At 37.1% G+C, this 26,106-nt stretch overlaps 1 protein-coding gene across 1 annotated transcript in view; it reads left to right on the top strand.

The window, feature by feature from the left end:
• Nucleotides 1–1,375: 1,375 nt before the first annotated feature.
• The window catches only part of LOC145989012 (uncharacterized), a 51,320-nt gene continuing 26,589 nt past the window's right edge, over nucleotides 1,376–26,106 (top strand). The window contains exons 1-2 of the mRNA XM_083124312.1: nucleotides 1,376–1,509; nucleotides 17,014–18,160. Of these exons, the coding sequence (XP_082980438.1) occupies nucleotides 1,376–1,509; nucleotides 17,014–18,160 (1,281 nt within the window). The remainder of the gene's footprint in view (nucleotides 1,510–17,013; nucleotides 18,161–26,106) is intronic.

Below are 26,106 nucleotides of genomic sequence, written 5' to 3'. Positions count from 1 at the left end.
TAATATGATCAATAAACACTTGACGGAGATTCTAAAATAAAAATGATTGTCTGCTAGTAAAGACGTGTACAGTACGATACACAAGTATCGTGTGGGAAATTGACAAAGATTACTTTTGTTAATTTTTTTTCTTGCATCGTGCGTGTGTTTGAGAAATAAATGCTTGTGTAGAGATTCAGTTGCTTGTCTGGCGCTTTGTTCAAATTCGCAACTCTCATTGGGTAAAACAGAACAAACGCGATGGTGGATAATTTGCTTAGTAATTAATACTTATGCATCGAAATCAGCATGGAAAAGCTCCTCTATACTCTCATTGAAAGAACTGAAAGATACTGAAAGCAGTGTGTCCTAGGTTTACTTCAGTCAGCAAGAGGACATTATCACATGACAAAATTTGAAAAATAAGGGTAAAAGATATTCAATTAATAAAATGTCAAACTCTACAAAAAATCTTCAGAAAACTACTATAAATGTTCAAAATTACCTAGAATTGACAAAAGTTACTTATCATTACTTAAGCATTAAAAATTCAAAGCAAATTTGCCTGAACAAATTGGCTTTACTGAACAAAGTTTTTACGCACATTGTTCTTGCATTGGAGCAATCTTTGCATCCTTTTTTTAAAATTCAAAATCAAATTACTTGTTCTATTATTATAGTAAAAAGAGCAAAAGTGTGCCCATTCATCATATCACTCATCCCCAACTTCGCAATTAGACAAAATTGGCAGAAAAGCGAAGTAAAATATACTAAATCAACTCAAATGCATATCCCAATCATTGACTTTCAATTTTTCCCAAAATCTCAAAATCCATAAGCACAACTTTCTCCCTATAACCTGTAGAGTTTATCTAGAAGTTAGGCGAGCTTATACCGCAAATTAGTCTTGTTCTGTCACTTATCACCACGCCCCCCTCTATAGTTGCCTCCAGCTCGTTGTCCTGTAAATTCTCCACACGCATTGTAGTCTAGCTTTCCCCATGTTCAAGAATTTCGACGTATTTTATATTGGGGAAGGTCCACTATGTGTAGGGTATTCTATAGTATTTTAATCAGGCGTAAAAAGTGCTGGGATTCCAATTTGTGACTAATCTCCATACATTAAGCATATTGTTATATAATGACAGTTAGTGGTCTCCATATATTTACGTATATGGGTATATTGTACGAATACACAAACTCGCACATAGATTTTACTTTGATATTAATTCTTTCAGTATGAATAAAACTATTTTCTTTATAGGGAGATCATAGTGGTAACCTAGAGAAACATATCAAGCGGAGGCATCAAGATAAGCTGTCATTTCTGCAGAAGAAGAAAATGAGAAATGCTATCTCTAGTAATCCGAAAGCCAATATTCTCCTAAATGTAAAGATGACCGCAGACATCCTCAGGCAGTCTTGCATCCGACTCATCTCGGAGCACGGACGTCCTTTTTCACTGATGAATGACCAAGCATTTCAAGATATAGTGAATCCTCTTTTGGAAGCGATGCCAGCTTCTGACAGGTGCGTATTTTCATCAATGTCGTCAGATTGTCCTTTACATGTATTCCTTAGTATGTTCACATTGTATACGAATGAAATTATTTTCATTGTTAGTAACGGACAGTCTTAATCAGTGTTCGGAAAGTTACTCGAGTCAGTTGCTTGGTTCAAAAAGTAGGTTCGGTGCAGCTACTCAATTTAAAGAATAACTTACTTTTGCAGTTACTTTCTGTTGGATATTTTATTGCGAAAAATTGAACACACCCAATGATCATTAATTACAAGAAAATAAATATTTAAGAAATTTTATTTTGGATTTTATGTCTGTGGTATGTCATCGCATTGTAATATTATGACAACAATCAAGATTAAACCAAACACTGAAGTTTTAATGAGCAACTAGAAATGACGAATTGCAACAAAGCGTGGAAGTAGTGGTACTTATGCTACGGACAGCGCAACTTTTTAAGTGTGAAAAGGCGAGGCTATTTGATTGAACAATCAGATTTGCTTACACTTAAAACAAAGCCAAAAGGGGCCTATACCCCAATTTTTCAGGTGTGATATGCTCTGATTTTTAAGAAATTCAGAATTTCTAGTGTAGAAAAGGCGAGGGCTCAACAGATAGATTTAAAACAATGGCAAGAGGGGCTTAAACCCTAATTTTTCAGGTGTGGAGGTTCGGGTTTAAGTCCTCATAAAATGTGAAGCCTCCTCTGATGGCAAAATGTTAATATTGTTGTCTTGTAAACAAAAGGCTCAGGGTTCGAGTCCTGATAAAATATTTAAGATTGAAAACATGTGGCAAAATAATATGTCCACAAGTGAGATTTTGAGAATAATTACTGTTAGTTGATATACAACTCCCAGATCTGAAAACCTTCTTTCTCCTCTGCTCAGACAGATTCGGCCATGTGTGTAAAAGTTATATCTGTATGATTGTTGTTTATAAACTTGTCAAAAATATGGCTTTTTTGTATGAAAACATGCAATCCTGAATATAATTCTGGTTTTGTCTTGTTCTGTTAATATAAACACAAGTGAGACTTACAGAATATTTATTGCACAGTTCAAAATCCAATTTTGAATTGTATTTAGTTGATATAGAGATGAGGTTTTAAACCTGGTGAAGTGTGTTGTACATCAGCAAAACTATCACCAAAAACCTAGTTACTGCTGTTGTTTTGGGTATAAAAGCACCAGCTCAGCCATTAACTGCTGAACCCAACTGATATTTTTATTAAGTATAAAGTTTTGAATTGAAGCCCAGAAAATCTTATATAATAAACAACAAGAAAAAATGCCAAAACAAAAATATTGCAATCAGTGTAATAAAAATATATCTAGTTCTCATTGGGCTAGGCACCGGCATATTTGTAAGCCTAGGAAATGCAGAAAGGCCATGAAAATATGTCCAAGATGCCATAAAATATTAAGCAAGGCATATTACAAATGGCATAAGTGTAATTCTTATGTACAGTCATCAGCATTGCCCCCGCAACCATCTACATCTGGTCTGAAAAGAAAGCACGAAGCACCTGTTAATGCTGGACCTGCAAAGCAGCCACGCTATGCAGCACCTATCCACAGCAGTTTTGCTGGCCAACTAAGAGATTACCGGTTTGTATCAGAGCCAAGATGTGGCATTGAGAATTTTTTGAACAGTGTAAATCCTGATCTGCAGGCAATTCTAAATGCACAAAATGGCTCTTATAAGCTGTCCCTCAAATTGTTTGTACAATATAAGAAACCAAATGGCACAAAATTTACACAGCCCCACATAACAGAAACTGTACCTGTATATTCAAATGCAAATTCAGACGGAATAATAAGCAGCTTGATAAATCAATTGAATATTAAACACTCTGAATTTGCAGCAAAAGAGTCCGGATGGAGTCTTTGCGGCTCTCCGCACAAGTTATATGTTCATATTTCTGAATTCAGCCCATTACAAGGTTCCACTTATCTGCCATTACCTGATAATATCAAAAACAGAAGAGCCGTGGTTAATATAAAAAATGCCGACCAGAAATGCTTTTTGTGGTGTATATTAGCTGCTCTGTATCCAGTTTCAAGGGATCCTCAGAGAATAACTTATTACAAACAACATGAACATCTTTTTGACGATGCAATGGAGGGTTTAGAATATCCAATGTCTGTTCAGAATATTGACAAATTTGAAAAAAGGGCCAGGCACATCAATGGCAAGCAATTATCTATTAATGTATTTATTTGTTCCACTGGCAATTGCTTAATAGCACCTCTCAGAATCAGTACACTTGATGATGAATCTTCTATTCCGATTGATCTGCTCTTAATTGAAGGGGATGATACATACCATTATACTCTGATACATAATCTTCAAGCTTTAGTGAGAACACAACTAGACAAAACTAATAGAATATTCAAGTTGTGCAGAAGATGTTTGACTGTATTTGATGGTCAAAAAATGGTAAATAGGGTTCCTGAAAAAAATGCAGAAATTGCTAAAAACAAGTTAACTGAGCATCTGAAATACTGTGGCAATCATAAACCTGTTCATATGGTGATGCCCAATCCAAGTGAAAATTGCAAATTCAAAAAGTATGAAGCCTTGTTGGAACACCCTGTATTTATTGTCTATGATTATGAATCGAACCTCAAATCTCTTGCATTCTGCAATCCAGATCCTGAAGAATCCTCGATTACACCATATCAGTTACATGAGCCTTCCGGCTTTTATTATGCGGTTGTACAGGGTGGTGTGGTTAGTAAAGAATATTTATACATGGGACCAAATGCCGTCAAAGAATTTGCACAAACAATAGAAAATGAGTGCCGTGACATAGCATCTAACATCTTATTAAAATCAAAGCCTATGTTGCCTTTAACAGAGGAACAGATTGAAGATTTCAACAATGCAGAAAAATGCCCGGTATGTGATTGTGAATTTTCAGATGCAAATATCAAGGTACATCACCATTCTCATACAGATGGTAAATTTTTAATGGCCCTGTGTAATAGCTGTAATATTAAGATCAAGAGACCAAAATTTATCCCCATATTTTGCCATGGAGCATCCAATTATGATTTTCATCATCTGATCAGGTACGAGGGTTTTGACAAGCAGAATTTAAATATTTTAGCTGAAAATGATGAAAAATATATTGCCATTACCAAAATAATTAAAGTTGATGGTGTTCCTATTCAATTAAGATTTCTTGATTCTCACAGATTTTTACCTGCTAGCCTGGCTACACTGGCCACTCAATTACCTGATGATGACTTGAAAATTACACGTGCCTCGTTTCCAAATCAGGACCTGGAATTAATTAGGCGGAAGGGTGTATATCCATATGACTATGTTACGGATTTTTCTAAATTTGATGAGTGTTCCCTGCCACCGCAAGAAGAGTTTTACAGCAAAATCAGAGGATCTGGAATCAGTGATGAAGATTATCAACATGCTCAGTTGGTGTGGAACGATTTAAAATGCAAGACATTTCGTGATTATCACAAGGCATATTCGAAACTTGATGGGACCCTCTTAGCTGATATATTGCAAGCATTCAGAAAATTTTCCATGCAAAATTATGGGCTGGACCCAGTGTATTTTTACAGTGCCCCGGGCCTAGCATGGGCTGCAATGTTTTTAAACACTAAAATGGAGTTAAATTTAATCCACGATCAAGATACGTACTTGTTTATAGAGAAAGGTATAAGAGGAGGGATGGTGCAATGTTCTCAGAGATATGCCAGAGCAAATAACAAGCATATTATGCTGCCTGATTATGATCCAGCACGGCCATCAAATTATATAACGTATGTAGATGCCAACAACCTCTATGGTCACGCTATGATGCAAAAACTGCCATATGCAGAGCTTGAATGGGTCGAAAATTTCAATATTGAGGATCTTAAGAATTTTGATGACAGTGAATATGGCCTAATCTTAGAGGTTGATCTGACAATTCCAGATCATTTACACAACAAATTTTCTGATCTGTCCCCAATTCCCGAGGTTCAGTGCTCACCTGGCTCTAAACAGAAGAAGCTCATGATGACACTGGAGCCAAAACAGGGGTATGTCGCATATTACAAAAACCTCCAGTTCCTGATGAAACATGGTGTTCAAGTAACCAAAGTTGGAAAAGTTTTGAGGTTCAGGCACTCAGAATGGTTGAAACCATATATTGATATAAACACGGAGCTTCGAACATCTGCAAAAAGCGAATTTCATAAGGCCTTGTTTAAATTGTTGGTTAATTCAGTATATGGCAAAACTATTGAAAATGTCAGAAAACATACCGATGTTAAAATAATTACTGACCCCAGCCGGAGCAAAAAATTGATTGCAAAGCCCAACTTCAATTACAGAAGAATTTATGATGAGAATATGGCACTTTTCAACATGAAGAAAACAAAGATTAAGTTTGATAAACCTATTTATGTAGGGGCTGTGATATTAGAATTGTCCAAATTACATATGTTAATATTGTATTATGATGTGTTGAAACCTTTTTATGGTGATCGTGTAAAATTATTGTACATGGATACGGATAGTTTTATTCTTGATATTCAAACAGAAGATGTTTATCAAGATATGTCACAGCCTGAATTGTTTCAATACTTTGATACCAGTGAACATACAAGGATTCAACCCCACAACAAAAAGGTGCCTGGCAAGTTAAAAGATGAGACACTTGGTGATGTTATTGTGGAATTTGCTGGGTTAAGTGCCAAGGTGTACAGTTTTAAAACATGTAGTGCTGTTGTCAAAAAGGCCAAGGGCGTTGGCAAAGTAGCTGTGGAAAAAGAGCTCCAATTTGAAGATTATAAAAATTGCATCAAATCCCAGAATTCAATCAAAACATCAGAAAATAGAATTCAGAGTGTGGATCACTTGCTGACTTCAAATATTGTAAGAAAAGTGGCTCTGGACCCACATGATGACAAGAGATGCATTTTGTCATGTGGCATACATACTTTACCTTGGGGGCATTGTGATTTGAAAAATGGGAATCAGTGCCCAATTACAGAGCATGATTTGAAATAAATAAACATGCCTATGAACTTATTTGGGTTCAAGAAACAGGCTATTATGGACCTGCCGACACCACAACCCTCTTCTGATATGCTGTCTAAACTGAGTGGCTTGTTAATTATTCATCTGAACAGCATACTTACAGAAGTTGATGATGAAACAGGTAAAACATTGTACATATTTAACAATAATTTAAATCATTACCAATTACCTGTAGGTGGGCAATTGCAATTTATTACAACTCCTGAGGGTGATGTCAAGATTTCAGTAGGGAGAAATATTTATAGAATTAAGCACTCAAACATGGTTTCTGGCACTGTTTATACTGTTTCTGCTGGTGACTGCTTATATATTGAGGTCCCTGGATCTTATGACAAGCTTATACCTTTTTTTATAGAATTAAGAATTAGATATTCAATAATAAATAACCATTAAAAGAAAATGCCTAATGATATATTTGGCCATACAAGGCACGAAGATCACAGTGATGAGATTCTGATGCTTGATGTCAGAGTCAAGAAATTAAGAAGTGATTTACAAGCTTTACAAACTACACTCAATGCCAGTCTTCAACTAGAAATTACAAATTTACAATCACAATGCATGGACCCTCTTCTTAAAATTGATTCTGAACTCAAAGTGCTGCTTCAGAAATATACTGATCTGGCAACATTAGATAATTTTCAAAGTTTAGAAGAAGCTGTTGCAGCTCTTCAAGCCAAATTTAAGACCCAGGCTAACAACTCTGAGCAATTGAAACAGCAATTGGAAGAGCAGATAAATAATGTCCAGGCACAGCTCCAAACAATTGTCAAAAGCATAAAATCACAAGAAGATTTTGATCTAGTGATTTCAACTCTAAAAGAACAGATTCAGTCACTCCAGATACCTAATCTGGACCCTCTGAACAATGCCATAGCCGAGGTTAAAGAAAAAATTGACACACTTGAAAATTTTATGAACAACTTGCCATCTTCTGATGCTTTGAGTGCTATAACTCGGAGTGTTGCAAATATCAAGGTGCAACTTGAAACATACGAAGATTTTGGAAAAATTCAAAGTTCCATAACCCATCTTGAAGGTACAATAGCAGCAGTGCAAAGTGATTTGGCAAATGTACTAGAATCCAGATTGCCCGGTATTGTAGACACCCTTGTCAGTGTCCAGCAACAAATCACAAAGCTTGAAAACCTCAACACTGAATCTGAGCTATCTCATTTTCATCACTTGATAGATGATATCCAAACAAAACTTGAAATTTTACAACAATCAACACCCTCTCAGGCAGATATAGCCCTGCTCCAAAATGCTATGCAAAATGTGGCTGATGCTTCTGAATTAAACAATGTGAAATTGGCACTTGAATTTTTGCAAAATACTGTATCAAATCTCCCTACATCACAGGAACTTAAAAATATAAAGAGGGCAGTGAATAGGATATTGAAATCAGAAGATATCAAGAATATCCAGACAGAGATCAAACGTCTCACTCAGACAGTGGCCACTCTTCCAACCAATCAACATATTAATGAACTGCATGCCCTGTTTGAGGATATCAGAAGACAGGTCCATGATCTTACTGCTCAAAATTCAAAATTGGCAGTTATTGAAAATTTGCAACAAATTGTAGCTAATATCAAGCAGCAGCTAGGGACCATGGAATCCAATCAAGCAAATGCCCTGTCTGTTTTTGCCACCCAGCTCCAAGAGATTGTGCAACAATACAAGAAACTTATTGTGGACATAAAAATCAAGCCAGGCCATGATGATGTTGTTAGAACGATCAATGAGCACCTTGAATCTGTAACAAGCAGATTGCTTACAGCAGAAAAAGAAATAACAGGCATAATCGAGAATCCAAAACATACAGTAATTCTTGAATTGTACAGCATCCCCAACAAAGAATATGATTCTCCATTTACACCGGGTGGTAAAATATATATGCTGTCCCCTGCACAGTTTTATTACCAATTTTTTGTTGGGGGCACACTGAGACCAATCAAGATCAAATATTGGCATCAACCACAGGCACACCACTACCCTACCTTATCAATAACAAATGCTGATAACAAAGTAAAAATCACCAGTGTAGAGTTAGAGGATTTTACAGACCCCAATACATTAGAAACAGCCTATACTGAAGATGATGGCACTCTGGAATTTCAAATACAAATAGGAGACAAACTGTATTTAGAAAATCCTGCAGTCTCAGCTGCTGAACACCCTATAGTTGCAATATTCTTGTTTACATATTATGTTTAGACAAATTATTGTTGATGAATTACACAGACAAGCCCGACATAATTTTAAGAGACTCCCAGTAGTCACAAAAGGCATAGATGATTTATGGCAGAGCGACTTGATTGAGTTGTCAAGTGGACAGTTGAAAAACTTAGACAAAATCAACAAGGGCTACAAGTATCTACTCACTGTAATAGACACATTTTCAAAATTTGCCTGGGCTGTGCCACTCAAATCCAAGACTGGAGCATGTGTTACAGAAGCCATCAGGACAATCATCAATCACACTGGAAGATCCCCGCGCTATTTGCAAACAGATAATGGCAAAGAATTTTATAATTCAGTGTTTCAACAATTTGTTAAAAGCCAGGCAATAAAACATTATTCGAGTTACAGTGACCTCAAGGCCTCAATTGTAGAGAGATTCAACAGAACCTTAAAAAATCTTATGTATAAACAATTTACACTGCAAGGTAATTATAAATGGATTAATATTCTCCCAGAACTTCTACATAAATATAACAACTCGGTCCATTCCACAATCAACATGAAACCCTCTGAAGTAACTCCATCTGATGAGCAAAAATTGATCAGGACTGTTTATTATCCTAGATACCAGCCAACAACAAGAAGAGCCAAATACAGGGTGGGTGATCAAGTAAGAATCAGCAAATATAAGCACTTATTCAAGAGAGGCTTTACAAGAAACTGGAGTACAGAATTATTTACGGTAGTTCAAGTTAAACCCGGGACTCTTAACACATATATAATAAAAGATCACCGAGGAGAAATTCTCAAAGGCCGGTTCTATGAACAAGAACTCAGCAAAACTAAACAGCCTGACACATATCTCATAGAAAAAATTATCCGCAGAAAAGGCAACAAGTTACTTGTCAAATGGCTAGGTCATCCGGAAAACAGCTGGATCGATGCAGACAAAATAATAATATGAGCACCTGGGATGTTATAAAAAGGCTGCCAGAACCTGAACAGCAGAATAAGAGAAATGGCAACTTGCTGCCTGATAATATTAGGTGTCTTATTGTTGGGCCATCTGCTTGTGGTAAAACTACACTAATGGTTGATAATTTTTTATTGGCACCCAACTGGTTAGACTGGAAAAACAGGCACTTGTATGTCTTCTCTAAGAGCTTGGAACAATTAAAATATCAGCAGCTGATGAAGCTATATGATGGATTGGATATAGCCACTTTTGAACCAGATGTTAAGCCACTTCATGAATGTCTCGATAATTCTGTTGTTGTGTTTGATGACATTATACTGGATAATCAAAACAAGGTTAGAAATTTCTTTACACAGGGGCGACACAAAAACATTGATTGCTTCTACCTGGCACAGACTTTTTCTAAAATACCGAAGCAACTGATCCGAGACAACAGCAATTTTATATGTGTGTTTCATCAAGACCATACCAACCTCAAACACATACATGATGAATATGTAGGTGGGGACCTGAGCTACAATGATTTTTCCAAGTTTTGCAGCAAGTGCTGGAGCCAGGACAGTTATGGGTTTGTCACAATTGATATGACAAGAACACCTAACACTGGCAAATACAGAAATAAAATCAACGATTTTCTAGACGTTGAAACATAAATAAATAACCATGAAAAGGCCAATCATTGATGATCTTAAGTTAAGAGATTATCTTGTAAAAAGATTTAAGGGATGGAAATCACAGAACCGTGGAATATATGAAAAACACAAACAAACAGAACAGCCTGTCATTGATGCTATTAATAATTTAGGTAAGAATATCAAAACTGTTACAGAGCAAAATCAAAATTTGATCACAGAGCTTGTACCTGTAGCTGCAAGAAACATATTAGATTATCCATTCACCCCACTTTCCAGTATTCATACACCTAGTCCTGTTGCTCCTAGAAGAATTGAAGCTACTCAGGATCCTATTGAATTGGGTCTTCTTGCTCAAAAATATTTAACAACACCTAAAGACAATAAAGATGAGGTGTTTGGCTTATATGCTGACACAGAGCTTGATGGCAGCATCATACATAGAATTGGCAATTTCAGAGTAACTTTTATGGGGGATGATATAATTGTATATTCAGAATCTCGTCTCGGAGAAAAAGGTGCTTTTGTTAAGTACACCGGCACACCTGGATTGTGGGAACTGATGACTAGGAAAAGGCCTGGCAGCTATACAGATCAGGATTATGAGGATTACAAAGAAATATTAATAAAATCAGATGCTCTATACCAGAACAATGATCCCACACAAAAAAGAGTGAAGTCTAGCAGTGGGGCAAAATACAATAATTTAATCAAGCCCATATGGTCACAGATCAAGACAGGTAGTGGAATCAAACAATACAACACTCTGCCTAAAGAATTTGTGTGGGTTGATGATGTCAGGAAACTTGTAGATAGGTTGCTGGTGATAGCTGGGGAGGAAAATGCTGGGAACCACAATTTTTACAATGAAAAAGTTGGAATTATGGACATGATAAGCACAAAATTGTCTAATTTTATAGTGAATGACCCTAAGGGGATTGGATATCTCATAAAAATTATTAATACTCTACCACCTAAATTTTGGAATATTTCTGAGGGCCGGGGCCTTGTTAATGACATTATAAACAAGTTGCCATTTGAATTACACATTCCAGGCTATCAGTATTGTGGTCCAGGCACAAAATTGGATCATAGATTAAACAGAGGGGATCCTGGTGTTAATCCCCTAGATGCTGCTTGTAGAGACCATGACATAGCATACAACACACATTCTGATCTTGACAAGAGACATGTTGCAGACAAGAAATTAGAAGAGGCTGCATTTGGCAGATTTGTAAGCAAAGATGCTTCTTTGAGTGAAAAAATAGCAGCATTGGGAACCACCATAGCTATGAGCACCAAACAAAAATTGGGGTGGGGGTTGTGAATATGTATATAATAAACCTACAATGAAGGCCAAGGGTGTTATGTATCAAATACCTTATGCAGGTCTCAAATCTCTTAAAACTATTGACAGCCTTTTGACCAAAAAGCAGCGCAAGAAAAAAAGCTCTTGTCTTGCAAAGGGACATGGTATGAAATTGTTGCTTAGTACCCCCCAATTAAAAAAATTACAGCAATCAAGAAAAAAATCACATGTAGGGGGATTCATATTTACCATCCCTGCCATCTTAGCTGCTCTCGGGGCAGTTGGGAGCTTGGCCGGCGGATCAGCCGCCATAGCAAAAACAGTAATAGATGCCAAGAAAAATAGGGCAGAATTAGATGAGCAGAGGCGCCATAACCTGGCAATGGAGAAAAAGGGCAAAGGTGTTATGAATAAGTTTAAAAAAAACAAGAGCCGCTTACAAACCAAGATATTGAAGCTTTAATCAAGCCTCTGGGCATCAAATATTTTAGAGGTGTGTACATGTCTGATTCTTTACCAGAACAACCACTCAGCAAAGAGTGTGGCATTGTTAATTTGGATGAGTACAAAAATCAGGGCACTCACTGGATTTGTTATCTTAAATATTTAGAAAATGAGGCATTTGTGTTTGATTCATTTGGAGGTGTTCCGCCTGAAAATTTAGTAAAATATCTAAAATCAGCTAATCTTTATTACAATAATGCCCGTATTCAAAACTTCAAAGATGTTAATTGCGGACATTTGTGTTTATCTGTTCTCAGATATATGTCTCAAATAAATAAACCATCAATTGAAGATTTTCAAAAAGCCTTGTGGTATCTGAAACATCATGGGGGTATTCCATCTCACCAGCCAAAATTCAATATTGAAACTCAAATTGCATGATGACATAGTGTATCCCAAAACAATAGCTCTCAGGGCATTTTACGGCATGTACTTGATCCCTAATATTACACACCACAACAACACAATTGCAGTAGGTAATGAAAAAATTGTCATCACTCCAGGGCAATATAATCTGTCCACTCTAAATGCTCAATTACCCAGAGGTGTAGTGTTAAGTCAAAATTCTGTCACTCACAGAGTAGAAATCATATCTGCCACAGAAACAGTGGATCTGGCTACTATAGGAGAGCTGCTAGGCTTTGAGAACAACACAAAACTCGAAGCAGGCATCAAACACACTGCTATGAATATACCTAAATTCTTAGCCATAGAAACTCTGAATATTCACTGTAATGTGGCCGAGGGTATGATCACCAAATCAAATGGCATAGGCTCTCACAAACAAACAGGCATCATTGCAACATTCAAACCTAATTCTGAATTTATGGAGCCCATCATCTACAATCCATCCCCAACATTATATTTTCCTGTGTGTCATAATAGAATAGATAACATTGAGTTGATGGTCACTAATGAAAAAGAAGAATTAGTTGATTTTGCTGGAGCCACAACAACTGCTATCATAGAGATTAACATTTAAATAAAAATACATACAATGGAAAATATTGAAAGTTATGAGCTACAATCATTCCCCCCAAACAGGAGGACATTTGCAAATTTAAATCAACCCAACACAGAGATAGAGGTGGATCTTGATGTAGGGGATGGCTTTATACACCCCCACAGAGCAGATCTATACATCAAATTTGATGTCGTAAAGCTCGATGGTACCGATTATCCGGCAAATTCAAATATAAGATTGGTAGACAATTTTGTGCCGCATCTATTCTCTGAAATTGAGATCAGAAAGCATGGGGTTGTTATAAACAGAATAGATTATCCCGGCATTACCTCCACGGCTTTGGCCACACTAAAATTATCCAAAACCGAGGCTTGTTACTACAGAATCGGTGGATTTGAAGCTGGTGATAAAATATTATCCAAGAGTCACACTGTGCTGTTCCCCATGCGCCTATTGCCAGGATTCTTCTCGGATTACAAAGATATTATGTGGAAGGGTGGCTTAAGAATCACATTTAGGAGAGCTGCCAATGATAATAATGCTTTGATGAGGTACAGCACATTAAACTCTACAGGAGAAGCTCTGCCTAATACCTTACCTGATGCAGGCAAATGCATTATTCAGACTATGGAGCTAAGAATCCCAGTTGTTGAGTATGAGGCCAGTTATGCTCTTAAATACAAAGCAGATATAATAAAAAATCCACAAATTCCTCTGCAATTTTACGCATATCAATGCGTACAGAAGCCTGCCTCTGGTACATATTATGAATTCGATGCCACAAATTCATTCTCCAGTATTCAATTCGACATGCCTGATTTCGTGGTGGTATTGTTTCAGACTGGAAGACACAACAATCAGGAAAAAAATTCAAGTAAATTTGATAGCTGCAACATCAAGAACATATATCTTAAAAATGGCAGAAATGAGGTCTTTCCTAGAGAAAATTATAATTTAGACATGTCCAAGAATGATTTTCTCAAATTATATGAAGCTTTTTCGGCTTTCAAGAGGGTCACTACTGGCAATACTGACATCTATTACACACCAGATGAGTTCAAAGGACAGAGACCCATGTTTGTAATTAACACTTCAAAAAGAAAACAAGTTGTGGTGAATGATAGAACAAATATTAAAATTATCTGTGAATTCCATGAGGCATTACCTGAGGATACCATTTGTACTGTCATTCTCATAGGTGAAAAATCATATGTTTATGATGTAAGAAATGAGAGGGTGACAGAGCAGTTCTAGAAGATATTATCCTGTTGTACAACACACAAACCTCAACTGTTTATCAGCTAACAGTTAATATCTTATGTGTGGGCAGTTGCATATATACAGAACTCGAACCCAAAGCCCCTGATTACAATGCCACAATATTAGCACGTCTCCAAATGGAATATGCCCACATTTTACTAGGTTCTGAGACCCTTATACAGACAAAATTGGATTTTGAACTGTGATATTATTTTCTAAGTCCTTGCCTAGGATTATATTATCAGAACAGAATTGCTTTCAACATAAGGGGGGTACAGTTCATTGCCACTGTGTGAAAATATGTATCTTTATCTCAATAATCTTTGTTACACTTTTACATGTTGACAGACATGTTACACGCACAGAAAGATTAATGGCCCCTTCAGTGTCGCACAGAAAAATCATTATTATTCCCTTCTAGCATGTCTCTTGCATGTCCTGCCGACACGCTAGCAATTAATTATGCTTACCCACTTTTTTTTACCAGGTTTTCAGATCTGGGAGTTGTATATCAACTAACAGTAATTATTCTCAAAATCTCACTTGTGGACATATTATTTTGCCACATGTTTTCAATCTTAAATATTTTATCAGGACTCGAACCCTGAGCCTTTTGTTTACAAGACAACAATATTAACATTTTGCCATCAGAGGAGGCTTCACATTTTATGAGGACTTAAACCCGAACCTCCACACCTGAAAAATTAGGGTTTAAGCCCCTCTTGCCATTGTTTTAAATCTATCTGTTGAGCCCTCGCCTTTTCTACACTAGAAATTCTGAATTTCTTAAAAATCAGAGCATATCACACCTGAAAAATTGGGGTATAGGCCCCTTTTGGCTTTGTTTTAAGTGTAAGCAAATCTGATTGTTCAATCAAATAGCCTCGCCTTTTCACACTTAAAAAGTTGCGCTGTCCGTAGCATAAGTACCACTACTCGTGGATGTCCTAAATTCAAAATGGAACGAAGCCCAGCTTTCTTGCCTTAGTAGGAGATTCCGAAAAAAAAAAGGAAACAAAAGCGTCCAGAAAAGAAATAGTTGGAAGCTAAACTACCCCTCTAAGAGAAAGGCCCTTAAATCAATTTGACGTATACAAACAAGACTAATTATTCAAATGCCAACAACTCTAAGCTGATTTTTCAAAGGATGACGCTTGGTCCGCGCATAGTCCATCGCAGCTATTTCTGGCTTTCAAGACAGAACCCACTCCTTAACTAGCTCAACTACTGTCCTCGCGTAGCTGGGCAGGACTGAAATTTTGGAGGGCTCCCACCAGGAATTTAACCCTGGACCGCTAGCGCCAAATGTTAAATCACTAATAATTTGGCTACGCGGGAGCCCATAGTTGAAACAGTGTTGCCAAATTTAACTTTTTCCCCCAACGCTACAAATTTTAAAGTTAAAAATTTGTCTTAAAGAATAGTAAAAGTAACGTCATAAAGTTACATCTATTGCAAAAATGAAACTCTGCTACGGTTACAGCTACCTTCTTTAGTTAGAATTCCTTAGAAATTCATTTCAGGTTACTTCAAATACATTGATTTTATTGATCCAGCCTCATGTAATGAAGGTAGAGAGTTCTGTATATCCTTACAATGTTTAGAAGGAATGCAATTACGTTAAGTTAGTTTTTCAAATAACTGTAAAACTAGTTACTCACTGACATAATCATGAGTAATTTCAACTGCAACAGTTACTCTTTGAATAAGTAAACTAAGTATAACTGTCTGGAAAAGTAATTTTCTGAAGACTGATATGTATGAGACACATTTTTTCATCAAATGATATTTAACACACTTTTGTACACTCAAACAAAACTAATTAATATAAAGTTTTCAAATATTATGTCAAATTTTCCTCAATTTTACAAAGTTGTTACATATACAGTGCGTTCGTTTTAAACTCTTATAACACAGGTTAGGTCGGAATATGTAATATAAATACTGTATAATTGTCTGCATGCTAGACGTTACGGGACGAAAATGCCGGCATCTGTCCCATATCACGTGCTAACTCTGCGCAGAGACAAAACAAACTCACTGTACTCCATATGCCTAGAGACAGGTTATGCTAACATTCTGTAGCTTTCCAGTGCTGGATGGAACTGAGCATGCAGTACAACTTATTTAGATATCCCCTATATACTATTGTTAATATATTTTAGAAAATAAAAAAAATATAGGTGTCACATATATCCTTTTCACAGCCTTAGGTATATCTGAATGAAGCAAAAAGACCTATTGCCAAAGCCCAGTGCTGTGACCAGGGAGGGTGGTGTTATAACTTCCTCATTAGTTCAAACTTTACTAAAGAGCGTTGATTGCATCAAATAACACTGTTTATTGCATGCAAGCTGCGTTAGTTTCTAGACACACTGATAGAGGTTAACCTATTATGGTTTTAAATAACAATCTTTTTCACTTTCACCAAAAAAGTGTTCTGCTTTCTCATATTTGTAGCATTTGCCTAGTTGATGAAAGCTTGATAATATAATTAATTCATACTATTTGAAAAATATTTTTAAGAATTTTAATTCTATTTTGGGTTTGAAACAAATGTCTTGAAAATTTCAAAAATCAAGAAACAACTTATCAATTAAGGATTAAAGCAAATTTTATTCTCTGCAGGTTTATCGTGAACAAGGAAGGTGTACGGAACATGCTATTCAGTCAGGCCCAGCAGATCAGAGAAACAATACGCGGCGAAATGGAGGGAAAATTGATACATCTAAAAGTTGATTCTACTTCGAAAAATGGACGATCATTCTTTGGTGTCAACGTCCAGTTTGTTGTAAATGGGGCTCTCCAATTGCGTACTTTGTCAGTTCAAGAGTTATTTGTGTCTCAAACAGGTAGCAATTTGCGTTACGAATTGTTGAACATTCTGGATAAGTATAATGTGCCCGTGGAGAATATATATAGTTTAACTACAGACACTGGAGCAAACATGATTAAAGCCGGGAAACTTATTGGGGAAGATCAAGAAACAAAGATGTCTAATATTTCTCAAGACACTTACGAAGATGAAGATATTGAAATGGAATTGACGAGTAAAGATTATCGTCTCCAATCCGTTCGTTGCGCGTCGCATACTCTTCATTTAGTCGTGAATGATGCTCTCAATTCCATTCCTGAAGTTAAGGATATTATTGTGACATGTCAAGCAGCATGCCGTGTCTTACGATCGCCTACAGCACGGCGTCAATTGAATGCAGAATCACTGCCGGTACCATCCCTTGATGTCCCGACAAGATGGAACAGCACAAATGATATGCTCCAGTCACTTTTTACACTTAAAAAGTTCATAGGGGATTACTATCAAGAGCAAGTTAAAATAAAGCAAGAAGACTGGATATACATTGAGGCTATTTTGACGTCACTGGAACCAGCCAAAGTAGCCACAAAGAGGCTGCAAGAAGAACAGCTTCTACTTGGCGACTTCTACGGGATATGGCTGGAGTGTCGCCTTAAAACATCAACAATCAACACAGACCTTGCACGCCACATAGTAGAGGGCATGGACAAACGAGAAAAACAAGCATTATATGTCAATAACGAAGAGAGACTTCCATCATTATTTGAGTATCCAGGATTTCTTGCTTCTATTTACATGGATCCCAGGTACTTTTCTGTTTTAAGTGAAGAAAACATCCATGTGGCGAAGGTGTATCTCCAGAAGTTGTGGTTAAGACTTGAACACATGAAATCCTTATCAGTGTGTGGAGAGGTAAAGAAACAAGAAGATTCCAGCACTGAAGATGATGACAGTGACCATGTCACAAACTACTTAAAGAAACAAGATTTATTGCGGCGGAATACCATATCTGCACCAAAGTTTAATATTGCGTCATTATTGGACACTTACTTTGTTTCAACTCGAAGACTGAAAAGGACTGAAAATGTTCTAAATTTCTGGGAAATTAGAAAATCAAGTTGTCCCGAATTGTACATTTTGGCTTGTATTGTTCTCTCTACTCCTGCAACACAAGTTAGTGTCGAGACTCTTTTCATCTCTGAAATTCATACTAAACCCACTCAGGTGTAATATGGCAACCGAAATTATTGATGACATACTTGTTATTAGAAATAATTATATTTTCATGAAAAAAAATCTAACTAAATCTTCATTAAAAAGCAATCTCAGAAATAGCAGCACAGAATTGACTACAAACATTGTAGCAAACTTTGTGGAATCCAATGATACACCACAGAAAGATCTTGTACAACATGTTGAAAATGTGGGGAATATTACTGTCTAGATTAATAATGTATATAATTACTTGATTTTTTTTGTGATCTTATAGTTCATTATACATAAGTAGCTGTAACCAAAGAAAATCTTTTCAGAGGTTCCATAAGAAGTAATTTAATTAAAAGAACAATTTTGCTCGTACTTGTTTAATGTTTCCTAGTAATTAATACATTTAGTTTTGAGTAGCTGTCTTACCTGTTCACAAAATTGCACAGATATACTGATGTTATACAAGAGTATGAAATATATTTTTATTCATGTCAAATTTGTGGAATTCTGTTTAGTTTTAAATTGACACCTGAAGGAAATGACAGTGTATTTGCTTTGTTTTGAAAGATACAAAATTTCTCTAGTTTTTTAAGTAATAAGGTCTTTTTTTTTCCTTGTTTTAGAATTTACCTTGGAATGATTAAGAGAATAATAAAGATATTCAACAAAATTTTAAAAACTGTTTCAATATATACTTTTCAGAACCTCCGTTCTATTCTTATGCTTATACAGTACGAATGCATACTTTAAATATATGTATATTTACATTTTTTTAAAAAAAATTGAGCTTCGATGTTGTAGGGAGTTGAATATATGGCAAATATTGTTATTCCTTGGTTGGTGAACAAATCCTAATTTTTTTTTATTGTATTAATTCCCATGATATCTATTTCTTTGTGAGAGATTAGTGTAAATTTTTAGATTTTTTATGATAAATTTGACAGCCATTTTAGAATGTACCTCAAAATGTAACATTTAGAGCAAATTACTCAGGAACACCACTCAATAACAGACGTTACTGTTAGCCTCCTAATATGTAACCTAAAATCAATTCTTGTTTTTCAAACACGCTACTTCCTAAGGTTAAGTTTAGTTCTCTTGTTATAAAATTCTCTTAATAAAATATCAAAAAATGGCAACATCATTGTCATTATCTTGTCTAAGTAATTATTGCATGGCATCTGATAAATTATCAAAAGACGCACGCAAATGCAAATTAATGTACATTAATTACCTTGATGGACGCACGTGTCTGCCTGTGTGTGTATCCAAATCAGCATGTTACTTTCTAATGTTCTGGACAATGAGTTTTTGAAGAATGGAAACCGAATAGTCAATCACTCTACTACCAAATCATCCCGTGTAACAGCATGGAATGTAAATGGAGATGACAAATAGCATCCACATATCTTTTGAACTTGACTCATTTTGTTAGAATCAGTCGTTCCACATGTCTTATCGATACCTCAAAAATACTGAACCCACAATTGTAATATTAAAATGGGCTCCAATAACTATCAAAGTTTAATTTTTGCATGGCTGAGTTGGGGTCATGTAAATTCTTGTCCTCGCTAAAGTACAGTATGCGTACGTTGCACAAGACTATATAAAAACAAAGTAAATTTGTTACACACACACATAAGTGCGCGCCCGCAATTGCATAGCTGAAAGTCTACTGAACACACACACACATCAACTTTCGAGCACTAACGATGACCATTGCCATAAGCACAATCTCTGGCGTGTGTCCAAACATGCACTTCTATGTTCACTATCTAGTAGTAGCAATTTATGGTAGAAATCAATGGTCACTAAAAGTGCATGTTACAACGTCTGCCCACACCTGGGAGTTAGGAATGGAAGACATCGCCATTATGTTATTAAGTGTCCTGTTCAAAATGTCCTTACTTTTATTTTTAAGAAATTTGCCAGAGAACGAAGCGCGATAGTTTTCAATTACATAGAAAATGATGCACCCCCTCAGAGGAGTAACCACAAATTCTTGTCTGCGGGGGGAGTACTTGGATAAACTATTAATAATAGTAGTAATAATGGCACTATTATTATACGTACACAATTTATATAGCCTATATTAATACATTACATAATGAATTCATTCGCCCCCACAACAAACAACAAAAAATATGCCTCTGAAATGTGTGCGCTTCTTCTCCCCCAAACAATTGTTCATACATTTAAGACTCAACTGTTTGTAATAGTCTGACGTACTTACTTCTTGTTACTTCTCCCTCTGGTAATTTACAATGCATTACAGAAAATAAATTGCTAGCGAAGCGATCAAGAAAACTTTTAGATCCAAATTTTTGCAAACTGAAAACAATATTGATTTAATATGGCGCAAAAAAATCATGGAGGCCCATGACATTCTCTTTTACATTTTTTTTTCTATTTACATCGTTCGGCGTCCAGGGCTGACTGCCGCCGTCCCCTATACATCGACCACAAGGAAAAAAACCTTGGGACGAAAAGTCCCCGCGCAGCTTTCCCTTCTTCCCTCCACCTCGGGCCATAAGGAAGCATGGTCCACTCTCCCCCTCCCCTACAAGCGGGAGAATGGTGTACAGGAGTCGTGGGTCTGCGCAGGTTGTTTTGCTCATGGTTCCACTATAGCTAAGGGTTTGAAATTGACAAGACTGTAAGAAAAGCAGATATTGCGAGCGAAACGAGCTAGACAATTTTATATAACTTTATTTACATTTGTATAAAGATATAAATCGAAAGGGGGCAATTGCCCTTCTGTGCCTCCTTGCAGATGCTCTTGACCGTCTGGAAGAAATAATGCACGAAAGACGTGAAAACTAAATCCGTCTTTAGTATCGTTTTGTCCTGCAACTCTTAGATTCTGCAACCTTTCTTTCCATAGTTCAATGTTTGCAACCTTACCCCTTAGAATTGATTTCCGTCCAAGGTTGAGGCCCAATCTCCCCCCCCCCCCTGTGGTTGCGCCACTGCACCTTCTTTAGCCGTAGTTGTTTTGTGAACTTTCATTGGCTTAAAAATACTTCATTTTCTTCAAGAGCATAATATAGTTTAATAACCGGCGATAAAATTCCTCTCCCCTAAATTTCTGGATTAAAGTATAATAATATAGGGGCATGGAAATCTGAAAGGGGGGTGCGGATGGCCACCTCTCTCCTTTAGAAAACGAATGTCAGCTAAAAGTATATATTTCACACGTATAATTTGATTCCAGTCATAGTAATTTACATTAATTATTATAATGGGTATGCAGGAATGCGATAATTTCGAATTCAAGTGGTGTTTCTTGAGGGGGCAACACTATTATCGGGGTAATATGCCCCATGGAAAAATACCTCGCTTCTCCCTCCGTCGAAAATATCTGCAGACGTCCATGATTAGGGCGGGGCATTAACCCCCCCCTTTGGACTTCGTGCGCACGCCTATGGCTACTCATTTCTACACTACATGGAAGGTTTATTCAATTTCGAGCCAAAAATGTAATTTTCAAATCAGGGTTTTTAAACGTCCACGAACCCATCAACTAATGGGTTCTATTGGGTTCCGCAACAATACCGGAACCTGTTCTATCACAGTGTAAATTCGGTCCAAGTTGCGTATTGTTTCATTTCAAATATGGAACTTAGACCGTCTTTAAATTGATCCGGAACGAAGGACCCTGTGCCGTATTTCAATTGATCCAGAAAAAAGGTTCCTGGAACTTATTTAAATACCTTAAACATAAAAAGGCTCTTTACGGTCCAGATCCATTTATGCTTGCTAATATTCCCTGCTGAACCTGAATTGAATTGATTTAAAATTCCTGATCCTTTAACAACCCTGGTGGAAATTCATTAATTTACAAACAACCATATTTTTAACGAAACATTAATCCCACACAATATACTGAGTTATTTTTCGCAATGTTCCAATGAATGGCAAGAGATTTGGGCTATTCCTTTTTCTTCCTTGATGTTTAATAGATTATATTTGTCACGCACCTATAACGTTACTAGCAAACATTTGTGAATTGTTCTTTCCTTGTAACGTTAACATCTACCATACTGAATTTATTTACGTTCCTTATGCAGATGGTATGTACCCAACTGCATTTTGTTCCGTTCCGCTACAGTGGTTTACATTTTGTTACATTCCTATGTAACGTTAATTAACCATATTGCCTTTCACTTCGTTCCGTTACGGAGGATTGCATTCATTACGTTCCTATGTACCGTTATTTACTACCATGTTGCATTTCGTTACGTTTTTTTGTAACGCTAGTATATACCACAATGCATTTCGTTACTACGTTCCTTGTATCCTTGTAACGGTAGTATATACCATATTGCATATTACGTTATGTTCCAATGTGCTCATTTCGTTCCGTTCCTTTATAACGTTAATATCTACCATAATACATTTTGTTACGTTCTCTGTAACGTCAGTCTGTAACATATTGCATTTCGTTACGTTCCATGGGTACCAGCAGCTGAACCATACTCTTCCTCCTACAAAATGGAACGTACCGTGTAACGCAAATTGGGTACGTTACGACTCCCTGGTGTATAGGACCGGTGGCAAGCCACCATTGTGGGGAAATTGGGTAGCTACGAGTGAGTAGCGTAACCCAGTCTCGGAATTCTTCTATAACGGCTGAGGGCTGACCCCACGTCACCCCCATTGCAGGTTGAAGAACTCCACACTTCTAGGCAGGATTGTGGGAAGGAGACTGGCAGTTGGGATATCTGCCTAAGCTGCTCGTCAAGTCAACCTTGCAGCAGGTTTTATGTATCAATCCGCGCGAGAACTGAGCTCAGAATCTTCCGTGCCAGTCTTTCCTCAACCGCCGAACTGCTTACATCGCAGACACTGAGAAAATCCACAGTATTGCCAACCGCACAACACATCAAAACCCGCATGCATGTCAAGTGGAATGTATTTTTGCTTCTCTTTGTCTCCTGAAACATAAAATTTTAAAAGTACTTTCTGCGCATAGATTATTTAATAAATGTGTCATTACTTAATATAAATGCGAAATATCTTCGAAACATGAGAGCGTGTGTGTATATTTCGAGCACGCAAAAATAAAAATGAACAAAGATAAAAGTAAACAACGATAGGCCCTCTTGAATTTAATAAATTTTTTTTTTTTTTTTGGTTTAGAAAGAAATACATTTATGAAAAACGTGGTTGCTTCGTCCGCAATACATCCGTTCCTGTAAGACACACGCAATTCAAGTTATACCACCAAAAAAGCATGATTTGTTATTGGTGATATATACAATCAGGTGCATTGTCTGTCGCTATTACTCTGGTTTCAATTTATGAATCACTTCACTAAACCAGGATTCAAATCTTGGTCTGTCCATTTCTTGCGGATAATCACCCTTCCCTTTCTTTGCGCGGAACAGTAAATATGCACCTTCAACAAAGCTTTCATTGCCGCCAGTGGGTGAAACAATAAGCCTCCCCCTTCCCCTCATCGTTGGTTTCTTCAGCCCTGGCGTGGTTTTGCATGCTGGTATCCTTCCATGTTTTATTCCCCCTTCCCCCACCCACCGAGTTGAAGGACGTCTCGTCCAAATAATAAACATGTTTCTTCTCACTGCGATATCTTTCAATACCGCGGAGATTCTTTTGTCGTCAAAAAACAAACAATCGTTTCCTCTTGCTAAACTCAAACAGCAAATCATTCAACACCCGTGATACAATTCGTGCGCACATTGACGGCAAATCACCTCACGCCCTGTTTTACTTTGATCTTGTTGCCGCAAGGAGGATTATGCATTCAAAACAACTTGCTTGTCTTTGAAGAAAATTTCCCTTCGGACGAAGTCCAAAATAACATTCGGGTAAAACCGCGCGCTGAACAGTAGATTCAGCCATTCTCGCCGCTCTACAATAAACATAGGGTTAAAATAGTGGGATGTGCAACACTGGTATCGCCGATTCCACGCGTTCTGCAACGCATTCAGTCTCGCTCGACTCGCTCTAAAGTTTCAGTGTCTCTTCAACGCACTACACATTGCAGTTGGCGAATCTACGGTTCTAAGTTCGTCTGCACAGTGATTGCAACCAATTAAGTCCATACCTGCTAATGGATGTACTATTTTGTCTGTATATTACAAATTAAATAACTGTTTTCTTGCAAGTATGCAGTTGTGTCGGAATAGAACCCGTCTCAGTGGAACTATGTTCTTGCGCGCACGTTTGGAACTACATATGCGAAAACCTGCTGCAAGGTTGACTTGACGAGCAGCTCTGCTCGTCAAGTCAACCTTGCAGCAGGTTTTATGTATCAATCCGCGCGAGAACTGAGCTCAGAATCTTCCGTGCCAGTCTTTCCTCAACCGCCGAACTGCTTACATCGCAGACACTGAGAAAATCCACAGTATTGCCAACCGCACAACACATCAAAACCCGCATGCATGTCAAGTGGAATGTATTTTTGCTTCTCTTTGTCTCCTGAAACATAAAATTTTAAAAGTACTTTCTGCGCATAGATTATTTAATAAATGTGTCATTACTTAATATAAATGCGAAATATCTTCGAAACATGAGAGCGTGTGTGTATATTTCGAGCACGCAAAAATAAAAATGAACAAAGATAAAAGTAAACAACGATAGGCCCTCTTGAATTTAATAAATTTTTTTTTTTTTTTTGGTTTAGAAAGAAATACATTTATGAAAAACGTGGTTGCTTCGTCCGCAATACATCCGTTCCTGTAAGACACACGCAATTCAAGTTATACCACCAAAAAAGCATGATTTGTTATTGGTGATATATACAATCAGGTGCATTGTCTGTCGCTATTACTCTGGTTTCAATTTATGAATCACTTCACTAAACCAGGATTCAAATCTTGGTCTGTCCATTTCTTGCGGATAATCACCCTTCCCTTTCTTTGCGCGGAACAGTAAATATGCACCTTCAACAAAGCTTTCATTGCCGCCAGTGGGTGAAACAATAAGCCTCCCCCTTCCCCTCATCGTTGGTTTCTTCAGCCCTGGCGTGGTTTTGCATGCTGGTATCCTTCCATGTTTTATTCCCCCTTCCCCCACCCACCGAGTTGAAGGACGTCTCGTCCAAATAATAAACATGTTTCTTCTCACTGCGATATCTTTCAATACCGCGGAGATTCTTTTGTCGTCAAAAAACAAACAATCGTTTCCTCTTGCTAAACTCAAACAGCAAATCATTCAACACCCGTGATACAATTCGTGCGCACATTGACGGCAAATCACCTCACGCCCTGTTTTACTTTGATCTTGTTGCCGCAAGGAGGATTATGCATTCAAAACAACTTGCTTGTCTTTGAAGAAAATTTCCCTTCGGACGAAGTCCAAAATAACATTCGGGTAAAACCGCGCGCTGAACAGTAGATTCAGCCATTCTCGCCGCTCTACAATAAACATAGGGTTAAAATAGTGGGATGTGCAACACTGGTATCGCCGATTCCACGCGTTCTGCAACGCATTCAGTCTCGCTCGACTCGCTCTAAAGTTTCAGTGTCTCTTCAACGCACTACACATTGCAGTTGGCGAATCTACGGTTCTAAGTTCGTCTGCACAGTGATTGCAACCAATTAAGTCCATACCTGCTAATGGATGTACTATTTTGTCTGTATATTACAAATTAAATAACTGTTTTCTTGCAAGTATGCAGTTGTGTCGGAATAGAACCCGTCTCAGTGGAACTATGTTCTTGCGCGCACGTTTGG

Source organism: Lepisma saccharinum, chromosome 6 (assembly GCF_977018435.1).
Source record: "Lepisma saccharinum chromosome 6, izLepSacc3.1, whole genome shotgun sequence".
Classification (NCBI taxonomy): Eukaryota; Metazoa; Arthropoda; class Insecta; order Zygentoma; family Lepismatidae; genus Lepisma; species Lepisma saccharinum.
Note: the sequence above shows the minus strand (reverse complement) of the source record. Positions and strands in the feature narration are given on the sequence as shown.